We start from the raw sequence: 14,011 nt of genomic DNA on the forward strand, positions 1-14,011 counted from the left end.
CATATGGATGTGGAAGGGTATACGAATCTCGATTGGCCTGGTTCAGTCACTGATAGACGTTCTACATCTGGGCATTTCACATTTGTTGGTGGTAATCTTGTTACTTGGAAGAGTAAAAAGAAAAATGTAGTGTCTCGGTCTAGTGGCGAGGCTGAGTATCATGAGATGGCTCAAGTTGTTTGTGAGTTATTGTGGTTGAGGAGATTGTTGGGAGATCTTGGGATTGAGCCCCAGAAACCCATGGATTTGTATTGTGACAATAAAGTTACAATTGCGATTGCTCATAACCATGTGCAACATGATCATACAAAGCATGTAGAGGTTGATCGACATTTTATTAAAGAGAAATTGGATGTTGAAATTATTTCTTTTCTGTTCATAGCTTCCGAGTATCAGTTAACATATGTTCTTACGAAAATTGTGTATATTACTGTCTTTCTTAACTCGCTTGACAAGTTGGGCATGAGTGACATCTTTACTCCAACTTAAGGGGGAGTGTTGGCAAGATCCTAGTTTGATTAGGAGATTTATTTCCTAGTCTATTAGGATTTTATTTCTTTCTCTTTTATATAATCTTGTGTAATTAGGTTTTCTATTTGTTTCCTTGTATAACCCTACTAGAGTTTGCATCTTGTATTATAAATACCTCATTTTGGAGAACAAAAATATATTAAAAAATATTCTACCCCATGTTTTTTGACGCAATATTTATCTGAAAATCTACAAATTTTGAAGGCAAAAGCAAATGAAATTATGTACCATAAAAAAAAATTCCATATATTTAGGCCCAAAAACGTAGTAAGCTAGCATGGCCCATCCCTAGAAAGTCATGACCCAAAAGCGAAATATGGATTTAAATTTGGTCGTGCAAAACTTAGTTAGAGAGGAAATGTTTTGGATTTACCATATCAAACATATGGCATGCTAATTAGCAACTGAAGTGACCTCATGAATTGAAGTGAGGGTTCTAATCTCTGCTTCATAGTTGACTCACACATTTATTCTAACACGGTTTTCTTTGGACACTTTCGCTTTACATTTGTTGTCATGAAATAAGGACATAAAGCCAATTTACAAATTATAAATAGACTGATGCTAAGTCTTTTTATAGTATAATAATTTAGTAGTGGCGTTTTTAAGACGCATGTTTGCAACTAGCTGTTAGTTTAGTAGTATTTATTTTTCCAATATTAGAAAACGTAACAAATTTCTAAAATTGAATTTTTACCGTTAGTACTCTGTTGCTAATTGGCTAATTACTGAATTAGTATCTAATAATTTTTTGTTCATTTAACTCCACACCAACAATTGCCAAGTAGTCAATCAAGTGGTGCTTGGCATGATTAATTAAAAAATCAACTTGCCATTGTGATAGAAGAAGACAAAGATTCCCATGTCATGAGGGTTGGTGAGTTACTCATTAATTAATTACGATTGAAATTAATGAAACATTATTTTTAAATCTAATTCATCAATTTTAATCTCTTTAAAATAACCGTTTCTAACCGTTTCATGCGCCAAATATTAAGATATTTACGTTTGTAACAGATTATATGGCTTGATATAATTTCTTAATCCTAGTTAAATATTTGGTGGCCTAATAAAATAATTTTAGATGGCTAACTATACAAATTAGTTACTATAACAAAACTAACCTTTAATTAATCAAAACCTCATATTTAAACAAGACAATTTAAAAAATTCTAGACGGCTTGCCGTTTTTCATGGTAAACTGCATGTTGAAGTGACACATGAGTAATTAATCCAACCATGTAATAATTTTTTTAGATTGTTTTTTTATATTATGAAATATGGGTTAGGCAGTTTGTGGATCATCCTAATTATCAAAGGTATATAACTATTTAAGATTCAATTGTTGACCATGCCAAGATAAGTTGCCGGTGTCTTAATCACCTCATCTCTTTTTTTTAATGTTAATGTTAACTTCATTTCTTAATCACTCCCTTAATTTGGTCATCACTTTTTTGTCTTATTTTACGCCACAATTATCGATTCAATGTCATTGCCATCGAATATCATCATGACGAAGATAGGGCAACCCCCCTATCTATCCTAATAATCTTTTTATCCAAACAAATTTGACCTCAATAATCTAATCAGGACGGCTCTCTCTCTCTCTCTCTCTCAAAACTACACATGGTGCATGCCCAATTGAACGCTCTCCTTGCTTGGCAAAACATGTTCACTTTTGGCAAATATTCCATCTAATTTTGGTCTTTTCTCATTAAACAACTTGTTCTTGTTCATCTTTTCTTCTCAATATTCGGTCGTCCTAATTTCAAGAAAGTCAGCACATGATGACTTTTGAGAAATCGAATAGGCAACATGTCTAGGAGAAGATAAAGTATACTACATAGATTGAAGTGTAATTTCTATTCATCATTTTTAAACCTAGTGCGTCATCAACACCTCACTAATTATGTGCCACACACTACATCCATTTAGTGATATTTTACTATATGTGACAGTTAAAGAAACCCAAATCTTCTAACTTCATTTGAGTTTAAGTTTTGTTGAAAGTTGTTGCTCTTAAATAATAATAAAAAATTGAGCAAAAAATGACTCTTAGAATTGTATTTTGTCATCGTATCAATGTAATCAGCGGTGGAGCCACATACAGACCTGCAGCTGTCGTGGCCCCCCTGAGTCCATGAAAAAACCAATAATCCTTAAACACCTGCTGCAATATCAGTTGAAATATAAGGCAATAAAACCTTATAATTACAGTACTGACCCCCCTAAAAACAAGATACTAGCTCTGCCACGGAATGTAACAATAACATAACTGACACACATACTCATTTTTAATATTAATACCAATAATCAATTAATTAATTAAATAATTAAAAAGTGTAAATTAGTACAATATTTATCTGAAAATCTACAAATTTGGAGGCAAAGGCAAAAGAAATTATGTACCATCCAAAAAAAAATCCAGATATTTAGGCAAGTAAAAAGGTGGGGTAAGCAAGGGAAATGTGGATCGTGCAGAAGCGTTGTAGGGAATCGGAAACAGGCCAAAAGAGAAGGAGGAGGAGGAGGACAAGACCCGGTCAAAGGGGGCTTTCACTTTTTCCTTCTTCTTTTTTGACATTATCGTACCAGACCGATCGCTGTCTATCTGTCACGGAACAACGCGTACGTACATCATCGCCGCTTGCTGACTCAGCACTCCTCTAGATGAATAGAACACTATCTTACGTTCTTGCCCTTAGTTTTGATGTAAATCTCTAAACTGCCATTATACATACGTGAAAATTTTCCCATTAGTCTAATGAAAATATTTGATTGATCAAATTAGATGATAGACTTGATAGAGACAAGAGAAACCAAGAATTTTGGTTCTTTAATATATTTGTTTATTTATATTTTGAACAAATATTCGAAGAAAAAATCTTAGCCCCATCTCTCTCAAAAAACACTCTACAACCGTTTTCACTTTGAGGAGGGAGGAAGTCACTATTCTTCCTTCCCTCTCCCCTTCTCCTTTTTTCTCCAATTTTTAGAAATTGAAGGTTTCATCTATTTGTCTTCATTTTGTAATGATTTTCCTCTACTCATTACAGGTGGAAACACCTCAGCATTGAATTACCACATGCGTCTCAGTGTCGGATCTCTACCATCATTTTTTGTGTGGTTTCTTTATGTTTGGAATAAGTCGAAAAAACTCTTTGGATTTTCTGTGTAGTTTTTACCTCTCCTTTTGTGAGAGTTTTTCACATCTCATTTGTGAGAGTTTTATTTGTATTGTTATGACTTGATTTTTTCAAGCTTTATCTATTTTTGGTTATTCTGAATTTACAATTTTAGTTAGGATGCTTATGCCAGAATTTATTCAATCCTGTGTGATCGTTAGTGGAGAAGCCCTATAAATTGTCTTAATTTTGATGTTAGATCGCTCCGTTATTATAATGGCCCTTTGTGACTAATATCTATTTTGGATGAATTATGAATGTAATTCCAAAATTTCATAACCAAAAAGAAAGAATGATGCTAGACTTAGATATTTTCAACCCAAAAATCATATATAAAAAGCTTGACATATACAAGCATATATAACACATGCCATCTAATTAAGTTGTTTTATTATTTTTAGCAATTCAACTTATAATACCATTACTTGGCGGTGGTGCTATACATGGAAAATAATGAAATAGTTGTAAACACTTGGTCAAATCAAAGATCATAGATAGCTTGTAACTAAAATGAAATCATAGATGGTTGAGAAATGCACATTGGGAGATTACTCTATCCTCTTATTTGATAGAGTAGCGTAGTAATAACCGAAATAGAAATTTTATGTTTGTGTTTAAAACCAATTGATAATTGCTGAAAAAATTAAGGATCTTTTTAACATGAAAGCATGTGGAATAATTCGTGCTACCAAATATGTTATCTTCCCCATTTTGCTTAAACCATACCTTAGAAAATTATATAGGAAGGTGAACATTTTGTAAGAATATGTACACATGTATTATTACACACAGTAACCTAAAATAATATAGCCTATTTATTTTATTTTTCTTTGAAGGAAAAAATTGAGTGAGGGCATCTTCCCCCAACGGGCCATAGATACATGCTTCCTTGATGGCAACACAATATGTATATGTAATCTTCATCCAAAGACTTGACTAGATTTGAAACTAATACATAAACCGTTTAAGAAAAGTAAACTTGAAGGACTTTGTGCGTAATCTATTAATATATTACACAAACAGGTAATTACAAAGGAATTCTGAGCAGTTGAAAACAATATTGAACAACAATTTCAAAAAATAAGATAGCCTGTAAATAGATGCAGAGAAACACAGCCCAAGTTGAAGTAATCAAAGCCAAACTCTATCTTGTCACATGCTAAAACTGCGCATTTTTCGATCAAGATTCATTTGTAAAAACTAAAAACTATCTAATCAAATTTTGCTTTCATATTTAAAGCAGCAAATTGGTATTGTTTTGTAATTATAGGAGACAGTGAAGGGTAGTCTTGGAACAATATTCCTAGTCAGCGTCTACAAAAAGGAACAAGAAACGGTCTCGCCCCCGACCAAGCCGTAGATTTATTTCGCCCCATATAACTGCCAAGACCACCCGACTCCCCTTATCTTTCGAATTTTTACACCTCTCCCTTTCTCCTTTTTCTCTCCTCTCTCTCTGTGTTTCTCATTTCTCTCTTTTTCCCTTTCCAATTCTTCAAATTTAATTCCAGGAGAGAAAAAACGAAAACACACACCAGCAAACGAAAACAATCCCGAAAATGGGTGCCACAGATAACCAGGGTTCGTTTCTGAACCGAATCAGCATCCGAAGAAACCAGGTGGCTTCCATGGAAGGCAACCACGAGCAAGAGCTCGAAGACCTCGAGCACTTCCAGAAGCACGTCGCCGATCGATTCTCCGACCTCTTATCTCCCTCGGAAGACTTCCCCTCCGACCCGATGCTGTCAATTGCGTGGGTCCGGAAGCTGCTCGACGTTTTTCTCTGCTGCGAGGCCGAGTTCAAGGCTGTTCTGCTGATGGGTCGAGACCCATCTCAGATTTCCAAGCCCCCACTCGACCGACTCGTCCCGGAGTTCTTGGACCGCGTTGTCAAAGCGTTGGACATTTGCAATGCGGTCTCGCACGGGGTCGATTCCGTCAGGCATTTCCAGAAGCTGGCCGAGATTGCGGTCTCTGCTCTGGAGCAGAGGCCGATTGGGGATGGCCAGGTTCGGAGAGCGAAGAAGGCCCTGAGCGCGCTGGTGACGGGGATGGCGGTGGAGGACAAAGAAGGGGGTGGAAACAAAGCCACCGAAAGAAGCTGGTCTTTCGGTCGCAGGAGTGGCGTTTCTGCCCCGAATAAAGACCGAGCTGTCGGGCATTTTCGGGCTTTGTCGTGGGGAATGTCAAAAGGCTGGTCCGCCGCCAAGCAAATTCAGGCGATGTCGAGCAATCTGGTGGCTCCGAAAGGCAATGAGGCCTCTGGGTTGGCCCAGCCGGTTTACATAATGAGCACAATTATGCTGTTTGTGATGTGGATGTTGGTGACGGCGATCCCCTGCCAGGAGAGAACCGGGCTGATGACGCATTTTCCGGTGCCAAGGAATTTGGCGTGGGCTCAGGCCATGATCGGCCTCCAGGAGAAAATCAGCGAGGAGTGGAAGAAGAAGGAGAAGAAGGGCTCGGCTGGCTTGCTCGAGGAGATGCAGAAGATGGAGAAATTGGGGCAGAGTTTGATCGAGTTTTCGGACTCTTTTCAGTTCCCCGCGGAGGCGGAGAAGCTGGAGGAGGTGGCAGCGCAGGTGGCGGAGTTGGCGGAGACTTGCAGGAAAATGGAGGAGGGTTTGGTGCCTTTGCAACAGCAGATCAGAGAGTTGTTTCACAGGGTGGTGAGGAGCAGGACTGAGGTGCTTGATGTTTTGGATCAAGGGGGCAAAGCCTCCGCGCCCGTCATGTAAAGATCAAAACTTGGGTCCTGACTAGTCAAAGACGAAGAACAATCGAAAAGTTCAAGTTATTGAAGGAGGTGAATTTTGCAATGTTGTTCGTAGTTTCAAATTTGCTCAATGAGCCAAGAACATTAAGTTTTTTTTTTTTGTTTTGATCTTGCAATGTGAATTAGAGTATAGTTATTAGAAGGGTTCATTTTGGTAGGAGTATACATAGCCTAATAGCCAAAGTGCTGAAGTATGCTTTGCTTATCTACTCTGTTTTTCTTTCTCTGTGTTCTTGGTTGGTTATTTGGGTACAGAAAATCTAATTGAAAAGAGAAAATGTACATACCCAATTAAAGTTGGTGTTTTCTCTTTTTCTATTTGGGTTCTTCAATTCTCTTTTTCTTTCTCCTTTGTCAATATTTGTTCCTCAAGTTTCTGCTTGTTAGGGTTCTGCAGTTTCTGCTTTTGCTTTTGCTTTCACCAAACACTTGTAAAATGTTCAATTTTGGAGACGTCACATCATAGTTAAAAAGTCATGAAGATAAGATGATGCCTTTTAACTACCAACCGAAAGTGAAAAAGGTGTAACCGCAATTGGGGCAAAGACAACTTCTATAATTGGCAGTCATCTGTGCCACTTGTTTCACAGGAACAAACCGCAGACCAAGTTACAGTACTCAGTACTGGCCAAAATGCTAGGTCATCCTGTGCCACTTGTTTTACTACAACTAACTTCTTCAGGGTCATTTGTGGCATTAGAAGTTTGGAACTATTTATGGTAAAGAAGACATATGGGCTCGGCAAGCCTGTCTGTGACTTTTGAGGCCTCTTACTCATTGCAGTTTCACATTCCCCATATGACCCACCAACTCTTCAACTTTTGATTCATGAGTGGAAAGCTTAGCTGCCTAATTGGGTTTGGTCTTGAAACTTAGCTATGAGAGTAAGAGAAACTTGTATATATAATCCCCCTATATTTTCTCTCCACACCATTTGACATGTCTCTTTGAGACATATCAATATCAATACGATGACCTCTTGTTATTAATTAAGGTAATAAAAAGAAAAGTAATATTCAACCCGCCGAGAAAATGGAGCAACTAACGTCTTTCTTGGGATGTGGAAGGATGCGAGGTGTACCAGCACAATGACCTCGGTGGTCGTGCGTGTGATTGGTGGGCCGCCTATGAAACAACTTCTTGGACCTCGGCCCATGACTAAATGGGTCGAGTCGAATCATTTGTGTAGATGGGCTTGCTTCCCCAAGATCCATTAAGAAATTGATTAAATAGACTGGAACAAACCCAATTCTAACTTTCAAATTGCACGAAAAGAGGCCCCACCCTTTTCTGTTTCACCAAGTTGGGCCCACTTTGGGGTCTTGAGGAGATACCAATTTGTTACACATAGCATTAGATTTTTGTATTTTATAAATCAAATGACAATTCATTAATGTCGGCATGTAGAGACGTGGAGCGTTCTCGAATAAATTACGTGGACAGAACCAAACGACGACGTGTCGAGCAATTTACTGGTTTCCAACTTTCCAATACATTAACTTAACTTATGCACAAGCAAAACGGCGCCGTATCACTCCCCTGACATTTGGAAACGTCCTCCATGGCTAATGCAGTCCCAGGAGCCTTCTGAAGCCAGCGATTCACCCGCCAGCATACAGTTCTCCCTTACTGACCTTTGGATCTTTTCAAGAGCCACCCACCAATAATTAATTTAATTACAGAAAAATATCTGAAAACAAAGCCACTCTCAGTTCCCAATGTCTTCAGGTTCGAGCTCTACAAAATCAAACCCCACTCTCACTCTCTTCTCCATTTTACCTTCTTCAATCTTGATCGTCGTTGTAGAATCCCTAATTTTCTTTAATTTCATTTCTCTTTCTTGCTTGGCAAGCTACAGTTCGCGGACGAATGGCGAACCTAGCCAACTCTGTGTGCTTGAAGAACTCCGTTTCTCTCTGGTCCCCTCTTCAATCCCCAGCAGCTCACCGCTCTTCTTCAATCGGATTCAGAACCTTCCGCAGAAGCTACGTCGTTTCGTCTTCATCTTTCTCCAATGAGAACCGGGAGTGAGTCATTCGAAAATTCAGTCTTTTCAGCTTGAAATTTTCGCACCGGTTTTTAAAATTTTTGTGGAACTCTTTGTCTTTGCAGGTTTGTGATTGTTGGTGGTGGCAATGCGGCTGGCTATGCGGCAAGGACTTTCGTCGAACACGGAATGGCCGATGGACGCCTTTCGATCGTATCCAAAGAGGTAGTGAAATCAAATTTTCCATCCTTATTGAAATTTTTTATTTGGTTATTGTTATTGAAGTGAAGTTTTGCTGGGTTTTGTGAACAGGCCCATGCTCCTTATGAGCGTCCAGCCCTGACAAAAGGATATTTGTTCCCTTTAGATAAGAAGCCAGCACGATTACCTGTAAGCTGAAATCACACTTGAGTCTATGAATTTTGAGTATTTTCTGAAATATGAAAAATAATGGTCTTTATGGTAATGTTTTGGAGTTTAGAGTTTGAAATATTATTGTTATAGGGGTTTCATACTTGTGTTGGATCTGGTGGGGAGAGGCAAACACCTGACTGGTATAAAGAAAATGGGATAGAGGTAAATTTTTATTTTTATTCCTTTTCTTAGCATTTTCCCCAATTTTTGGAACTGCTTTATAAGTTAGTTTTTTGCAATGGTGCAAATGTCTACAATGTTGTTGCCTTTTTTCAACTTTCTATTTAGATGTTCTATGAAGATCCGGTTTCAAATATTGATATCGAAAAGCAGACCCTGACTACAAATTCTGGCAAACTGCTTAAGTATGGATCACTGATAGTCGCCACAGGATGTACAGCCTCAAGGTGGGTTTAGATAATTTTTGACAGTTACTGATTAGTTTATATGAATTATAAGTGCTGATAGATTGTACATAGCTAAACTAAAGCAAAGCTGCTTCCTTGAGAATGGTTTCAGGTTACCAGAGAAAATTGGAGGAAACCTACCTGGTGTTCATTATATCCGGGATGTTGCAGATGCTGATGCACTAATATCTTCACTGGTTAGTTTGAAATTAATTTGTTTTTAGTTTCTTTCCTTGTTGCAATTAATAAATGAAGTGCTTATGGAACAATGAAATAGATCTACCTCTTTAAACTTTTAATGCAACTGTTGGATATTGTCTGAGATTAATGGAGAAGTCCCACATCATTTACACAAGTGTATACTGTTTGAAGGTTTAGCTGTATTGTTTTGTTGAGTGTCATTTGGGACTTCAAAGCAAACTTGATTGACATAACGCAAGTGTGCTTGCTTTCTACGCTGCAGTACACTTTCATGTTCAGTCATAGTGTTTTTCTACTTTTTTCTATGTCGTATGAAGCTTGTGTATTACAATCATATTATGACACTATATCTGCTTTAGGAGTGTGGAAGTTGTTGTTCCTTGCAATTCATTAATTTATAAAGGAGATGCCTTCTTTCTTTTTTTCCAAATTTTGGAATGACTTATCAACATTCTGATTCACATAATCAATTATTTACTTGTAGCATTCAGTTAAAAGGTAATTTATTCAGACCCTGGATAAACAAAGTGCAAACCTTGTAAATTTATTTTAAGAGGTTTAATTTGTTCAATAATTTTCTTTTAGTCAATTAATACCTGGTTACATGTTCTCTTGTTGAACTATGTTTTATTGAGGTTTGGTTTGTTGTTTGGACTAGTAGCATATTCCTTTCAGTAAAATTTCGCATATTCTTCTCCAGGAGAAAGCACGGAAGGTGGTTGTTGTTGGTGGTGGTTATATTGGTATGGAGGTTGCTGCTGCTGCTATTGGTTGGAACCTTGATACAACTGTGCGTGTTATATTCAACTTGGTCCTTTTTTTGTTTCTTGGGATGACATAACAAAAATGTTCATGAAGTGAAAAAAGTTTTATGGAAAATTTGGACCTACATTTTTCTTCTCTTATTTTTTTATATTTCTTTTTGAAGATCGTATTTCCAGATAATCATCTTTTGCAAAGGCTGTTTACTCCTTCACTTGCCCAGAGATATGAAGAGTTCTACCAACAGAATGGTGTTAAATTCTTGAAAGTACTCTCTCTCTCTCTCTCTCTCTCTCTCTCTCTCTCTCTCTCTCTCTCTCTCTCTCTCTCTACTTTTGTAAACTTGACACTATACTGCATGTGATAATTTCCATTCGACCTGGATTATTAAGCTCATTTAAGTGTCGACCAGGGTGCCTCAATTAAAAATTTAGAAGCTGGTGTTGATGGACGTGTAACATATGTTAAGCTTGACGATGGATCTACTATAGAAGCAGACACAGTAAGTTTCTGATCCTACACATCCTTTGCTGTCAGGGTTTTTTCATCATTGTGTCACCTTTCCCCATTCATCTTGGATAATAAATGAAGATTTTCAAGATTTGTTTTCATATTAAATTAGAAAGAAAATATATATATATATGAAGAAGTTCATTGAATTGGAATACTTTCCCTTCTGTTTCTTTCCTTTTTGTAGGTAATTATTGGTATTGGCGCAAAACCTGCTGTCAGTCCTTTTGAAGGGGCGGGCTTGGATTCCAGTGTTGGTGGTATACAGGTGCATATCCAAATTTATGCTGCCACAAGTTGTGACACACAAATGACATTTTGCCTTTTGTTTTTTTTGAGCATATAATGCCGACATATATACTGTATTATGTATCGTGCACAACCTTTAGATAGATAGACTCAGATTTACATGCTAGATTAACTTTATTTTGTGCATATTAAACATATCAGAATATTAGAATCCTGAATTTAGAAATTTAACTTGGAACAACAATAATTTCAAAATCTGATAGCCAGGATTAGTTCAAGTAGAATGTCCATTTGCTTTTTATTGTTATTTATATCTTTGTACTTTGAAACCAAGGTTGATGGTCTGTTCCGGACGCGTGTACCTGGAATCTTTGCAGTGGGAGATGTTGCAGCATTCCCCTTGAAGGTATACCTTTATTTAAATTAAGCAGAAAAGTATTTCTTAATCTGAATTCTGAAAGAAAATATGTGTTCCACTGAACAGATGTATAACCGTATAGCGCGAGTTGAACATGTAGATCATGCTCGTCGTTCTGCACAGCATTGCGTTAAAGCTTTACTGAGTGCACAAACTGACATGTATGTTTGCCTCTCTATATTTGTAGTCTAGCCTTTAGAATACAAGATTAATTTCGTTTTTCTTGACTGCCTTTTGCTGAAACTTCCTTGCTGATGATTTGTGTTACTGCACAAAAATCCAGATATGATTATCTCCCATCTTTCTACTCGAGGGTATTTGAGTATGAAGGAAGCCCCAGGAAAATTTGGTGGCAATTTTTTGGGGACAATGGTAAGAATCTGTGATGCTTGCAATTTTATTGGCTCTAATTTATATGGTGTTTTTTTTTCACACTGTTGTCATTTTATTGAACAGTTGGAGAGACCATTGAAATTGGTAATTTTGATCCCAAGATTGCTACTTTCTGGATAGATTCTGGTAAACTATCTCTGTCTTTCACACTGTAGTTATTTTATTTATTTACAGCCGAAATGAAAAGTTTATTCTTGTTGTGCTTCAGGTAAATTGAAGGGTGTTCTTCTTGAGAGTGGAAGTCCCGAGGTACATTTTGTTCTGTTTTACTTTCTTTTTTTGCTAGACAAGGAACAGGGCTGGGCTTGAACCCTGACCATGTCGTTGGGGGCCAAGCTTTTGGATAGAAGTAATGATAGAGGAGTCGTAATGATAAGAAACAGATGCATGAATTAGTTTTCAAAATGGATTATGTGAGAGTTTTTCTTCTGAAATTTTGTACATTATCAGAAAAGACTGTCAATAATACCCAAAAAGGAGAATGAGTGCTAATATTATAATTCAACTAACTATCACCCTATCTGTAATTACAAGCATATCTTTTCCTGCATGGCCCTAACACCTCATGTTGTGTTGTCAAGGAATTTCAACTCCTTCCGAAACTTGCAAGGAGCCAGCCTATTGTTGATAAAGCCAAGCTTCAGAACGCAGCTTCAGTTGAGGAAGCACTAGAGATTGCCGGGTCATCGTTATAGGCCGAAAGCTGCAGTATAGCGAGGAAAAGAGCAGCTTGTTTATGTACTGTTAATCAAAACCCGAAAGAGTTTTGCAGGAGTATGCAGAGAAAGAGAGAGGTTGTATAATTCCTTTGTGGGATTTTTGTAGAAATGTCACCTGAACTTATACATTAGTTTCAATTTGTCACATTAAAAAAAAAATTAGGCGAAATGTCACCTAAAGTTTTCATAATCCATGATTTGTCACCTGACTTTAACGTCATCCAATTTTCCATCTATTTTAAAGGGTATTTTAGTCTTTCCAATATATAAACCTATGTGAAGCTCTTTTTCTCAACAAAAAAAAAAGAAAAAAGAAAAGAAAAGAAAAAAGACAGAAGTTAAGAACAACGCCTAAACAACAGTTAGACTTTAGGGTTTCAATTTTTTTTTAAGGCATATTTGCGAGTTGTCAGCAACGTTGGGATTGATGGCGACTCTACGCTACAGAGTCACTGGGAACCCTACAAACTACGGTAAAGCTTTGCTTTCTACTTGGGAATCTCTGAAGTTTTTTCTTTTTATATGACAATGGGAGATTTGATTCATGGGATCCTTTTTTCTTTCTTTATGTTCTTTGGCTTTATTTATATGCTATTGCTTTGTTTTTTTAGATGTGGATGTTGAGAACCTAGTTAATATGGACCTAGAGAACCTAATTGATGTAGGTGTAGAAGATGAGGATTCTGAAAGCAAAAAGAGCTCAAGTATAAAGATAATGAGATTTTATGTTTTATTTTTATTTCATTAAATGTTGAGAAGTTGGCAATGAAATTTGATTTGGTACAGGTGAATGGAGAAGGTGATCCAAGAGGGCAAACTTCAGCAAATTCAAGCCAACAACAGTCACAGACAAATGGAGGAAATAGGACAAGTGAAACCTCAGCAAATCAAGCACTCTGTACCAAGAGGAATACAATCTGCAAGAAATATGTCTGAATCCAATGCACAAGTCTCAAACCCAAGTTCTTCTTCTACAAGAGCAAGCACAATGAAAACCAACACCAAGTCTTATGCCAAGAAGAATAACGTATGGAAACCATAAAGCACTTAGGTTTAATTGGTCTTGGTACCATGCAAAGTTTATTTTACAAACAGATAAAAATTGGGATTATGTTTTGTAGTGCTGTAGCTTTGTGGCCTCGTACAAGTTGTAGACTTGGTCACATTTTGAACCTATTTTGTGAACTCATTTTGGCTACTTTTGTTTTGCATATCAATTTCCAGATAATGTCTTTTGTGATAGCGAGAGATATCTTATTCTATTAGGATATTATTTTATTTATTTCCTTTTATATAGATATTATGTAATTAGGATTCCACTTGTTTTCCCAGTTTGACCCTACTAGGGTTTGTAACCTTGTATTATAAATACATCCTTTCCGGAGAATGAAATACATCTAAAAATATTCTACCATATTGTTTGACTTGGTATCAAAGCCGACTTTCTGGTGATCTGTGC

The 14,011-nt window shown here is 37.0% G+C and overlaps 2 protein-coding genes across 2 annotated transcripts; both read left to right on the top strand.

Annotated features, from left to right (window-relative positions):
• The first annotated feature begins 5,073 nt into the window (after positions 1-5,073).
• LOC110762466 (protein ROH1A) lies at positions 5,074-6,810 on the top strand. Its single transcript, XM_021965109.2, has one exon. It carries the CDS (start codon positions 5,276-5,278, stop codon positions 6,452-6,454), a length of 1,179 nt encoding a protein of 392 aa, XP_021820801.1. The 5' UTR covers positions 5,074-5,275; the 3' UTR covers positions 6,455-6,810.
• A 1,217-nt stretch (positions 6,811-8,027) lies between these two features.
• Positions 8,028-12,744, top strand: MDAR6 (monodehydroascorbate reductase 6). Its single transcript, XM_021965164.2, has 17 exons — positions 8,028-8,220; positions 8,351-8,519; positions 8,605-8,704; positions 8,792-8,869; positions 8,984-9,055; positions 9,182-9,300; positions 9,413-9,497; positions 10,202-10,291; positions 10,430-10,531; positions 10,676-10,765; positions 10,961-11,041; positions 11,357-11,428; positions 11,507-11,601; positions 11,724-11,812; positions 11,897-11,959; positions 12,042-12,082; positions 12,415-12,744. Exons 1-17 carry the CDS (start codon positions 8,211-8,213, stop codon positions 12,526-12,528), a joined length of 1,470 nt encoding a protein of 489 aa, XP_021820856.1. The 5' UTR covers positions 8,028-8,210; the 3' UTR covers positions 12,529-12,744.
• The last annotated feature ends 1,267 nt before the right edge of the window (positions 12,745-14,011 follow it).

Source organism: Prunus avium, chromosome 5 (assembly GCF_965620075.1).
Source record: "Prunus avium chromosome 5, drPruAviu1.hap1.1, whole genome shotgun sequence".
NCBI lineage: Eukaryota > Viridiplantae > Streptophyta > Magnoliopsida > Rosales > Rosaceae > Prunus > Prunus avium.

Bases quoted from the DNA above. Each gene is read 5' to 3' on its own strand.
- LOC110762466 (XM_021965109.2), top strand. From the start codon at position 5,276: ATGGGTGCCACAGATAACCAGGGTTCGTTTCTGAACCGAATCAGCATC.
- MDAR6 (XM_021965164.2), top strand. The intron at 10,292-10,429 runs GTGCGTGTTATA...TTCTTTTTGAAG, and splicing joins GTTGGAACCTTGATACAACT to ATCGTATTTCCAGATAATCA. The intron at 12,083-12,414 runs GTACATTTTGTT...TGTGTTGTCAAG, and splicing joins TTGAGAGTGGAAGTCCCGAG to GAATTTCAACTCCTTCCGAA.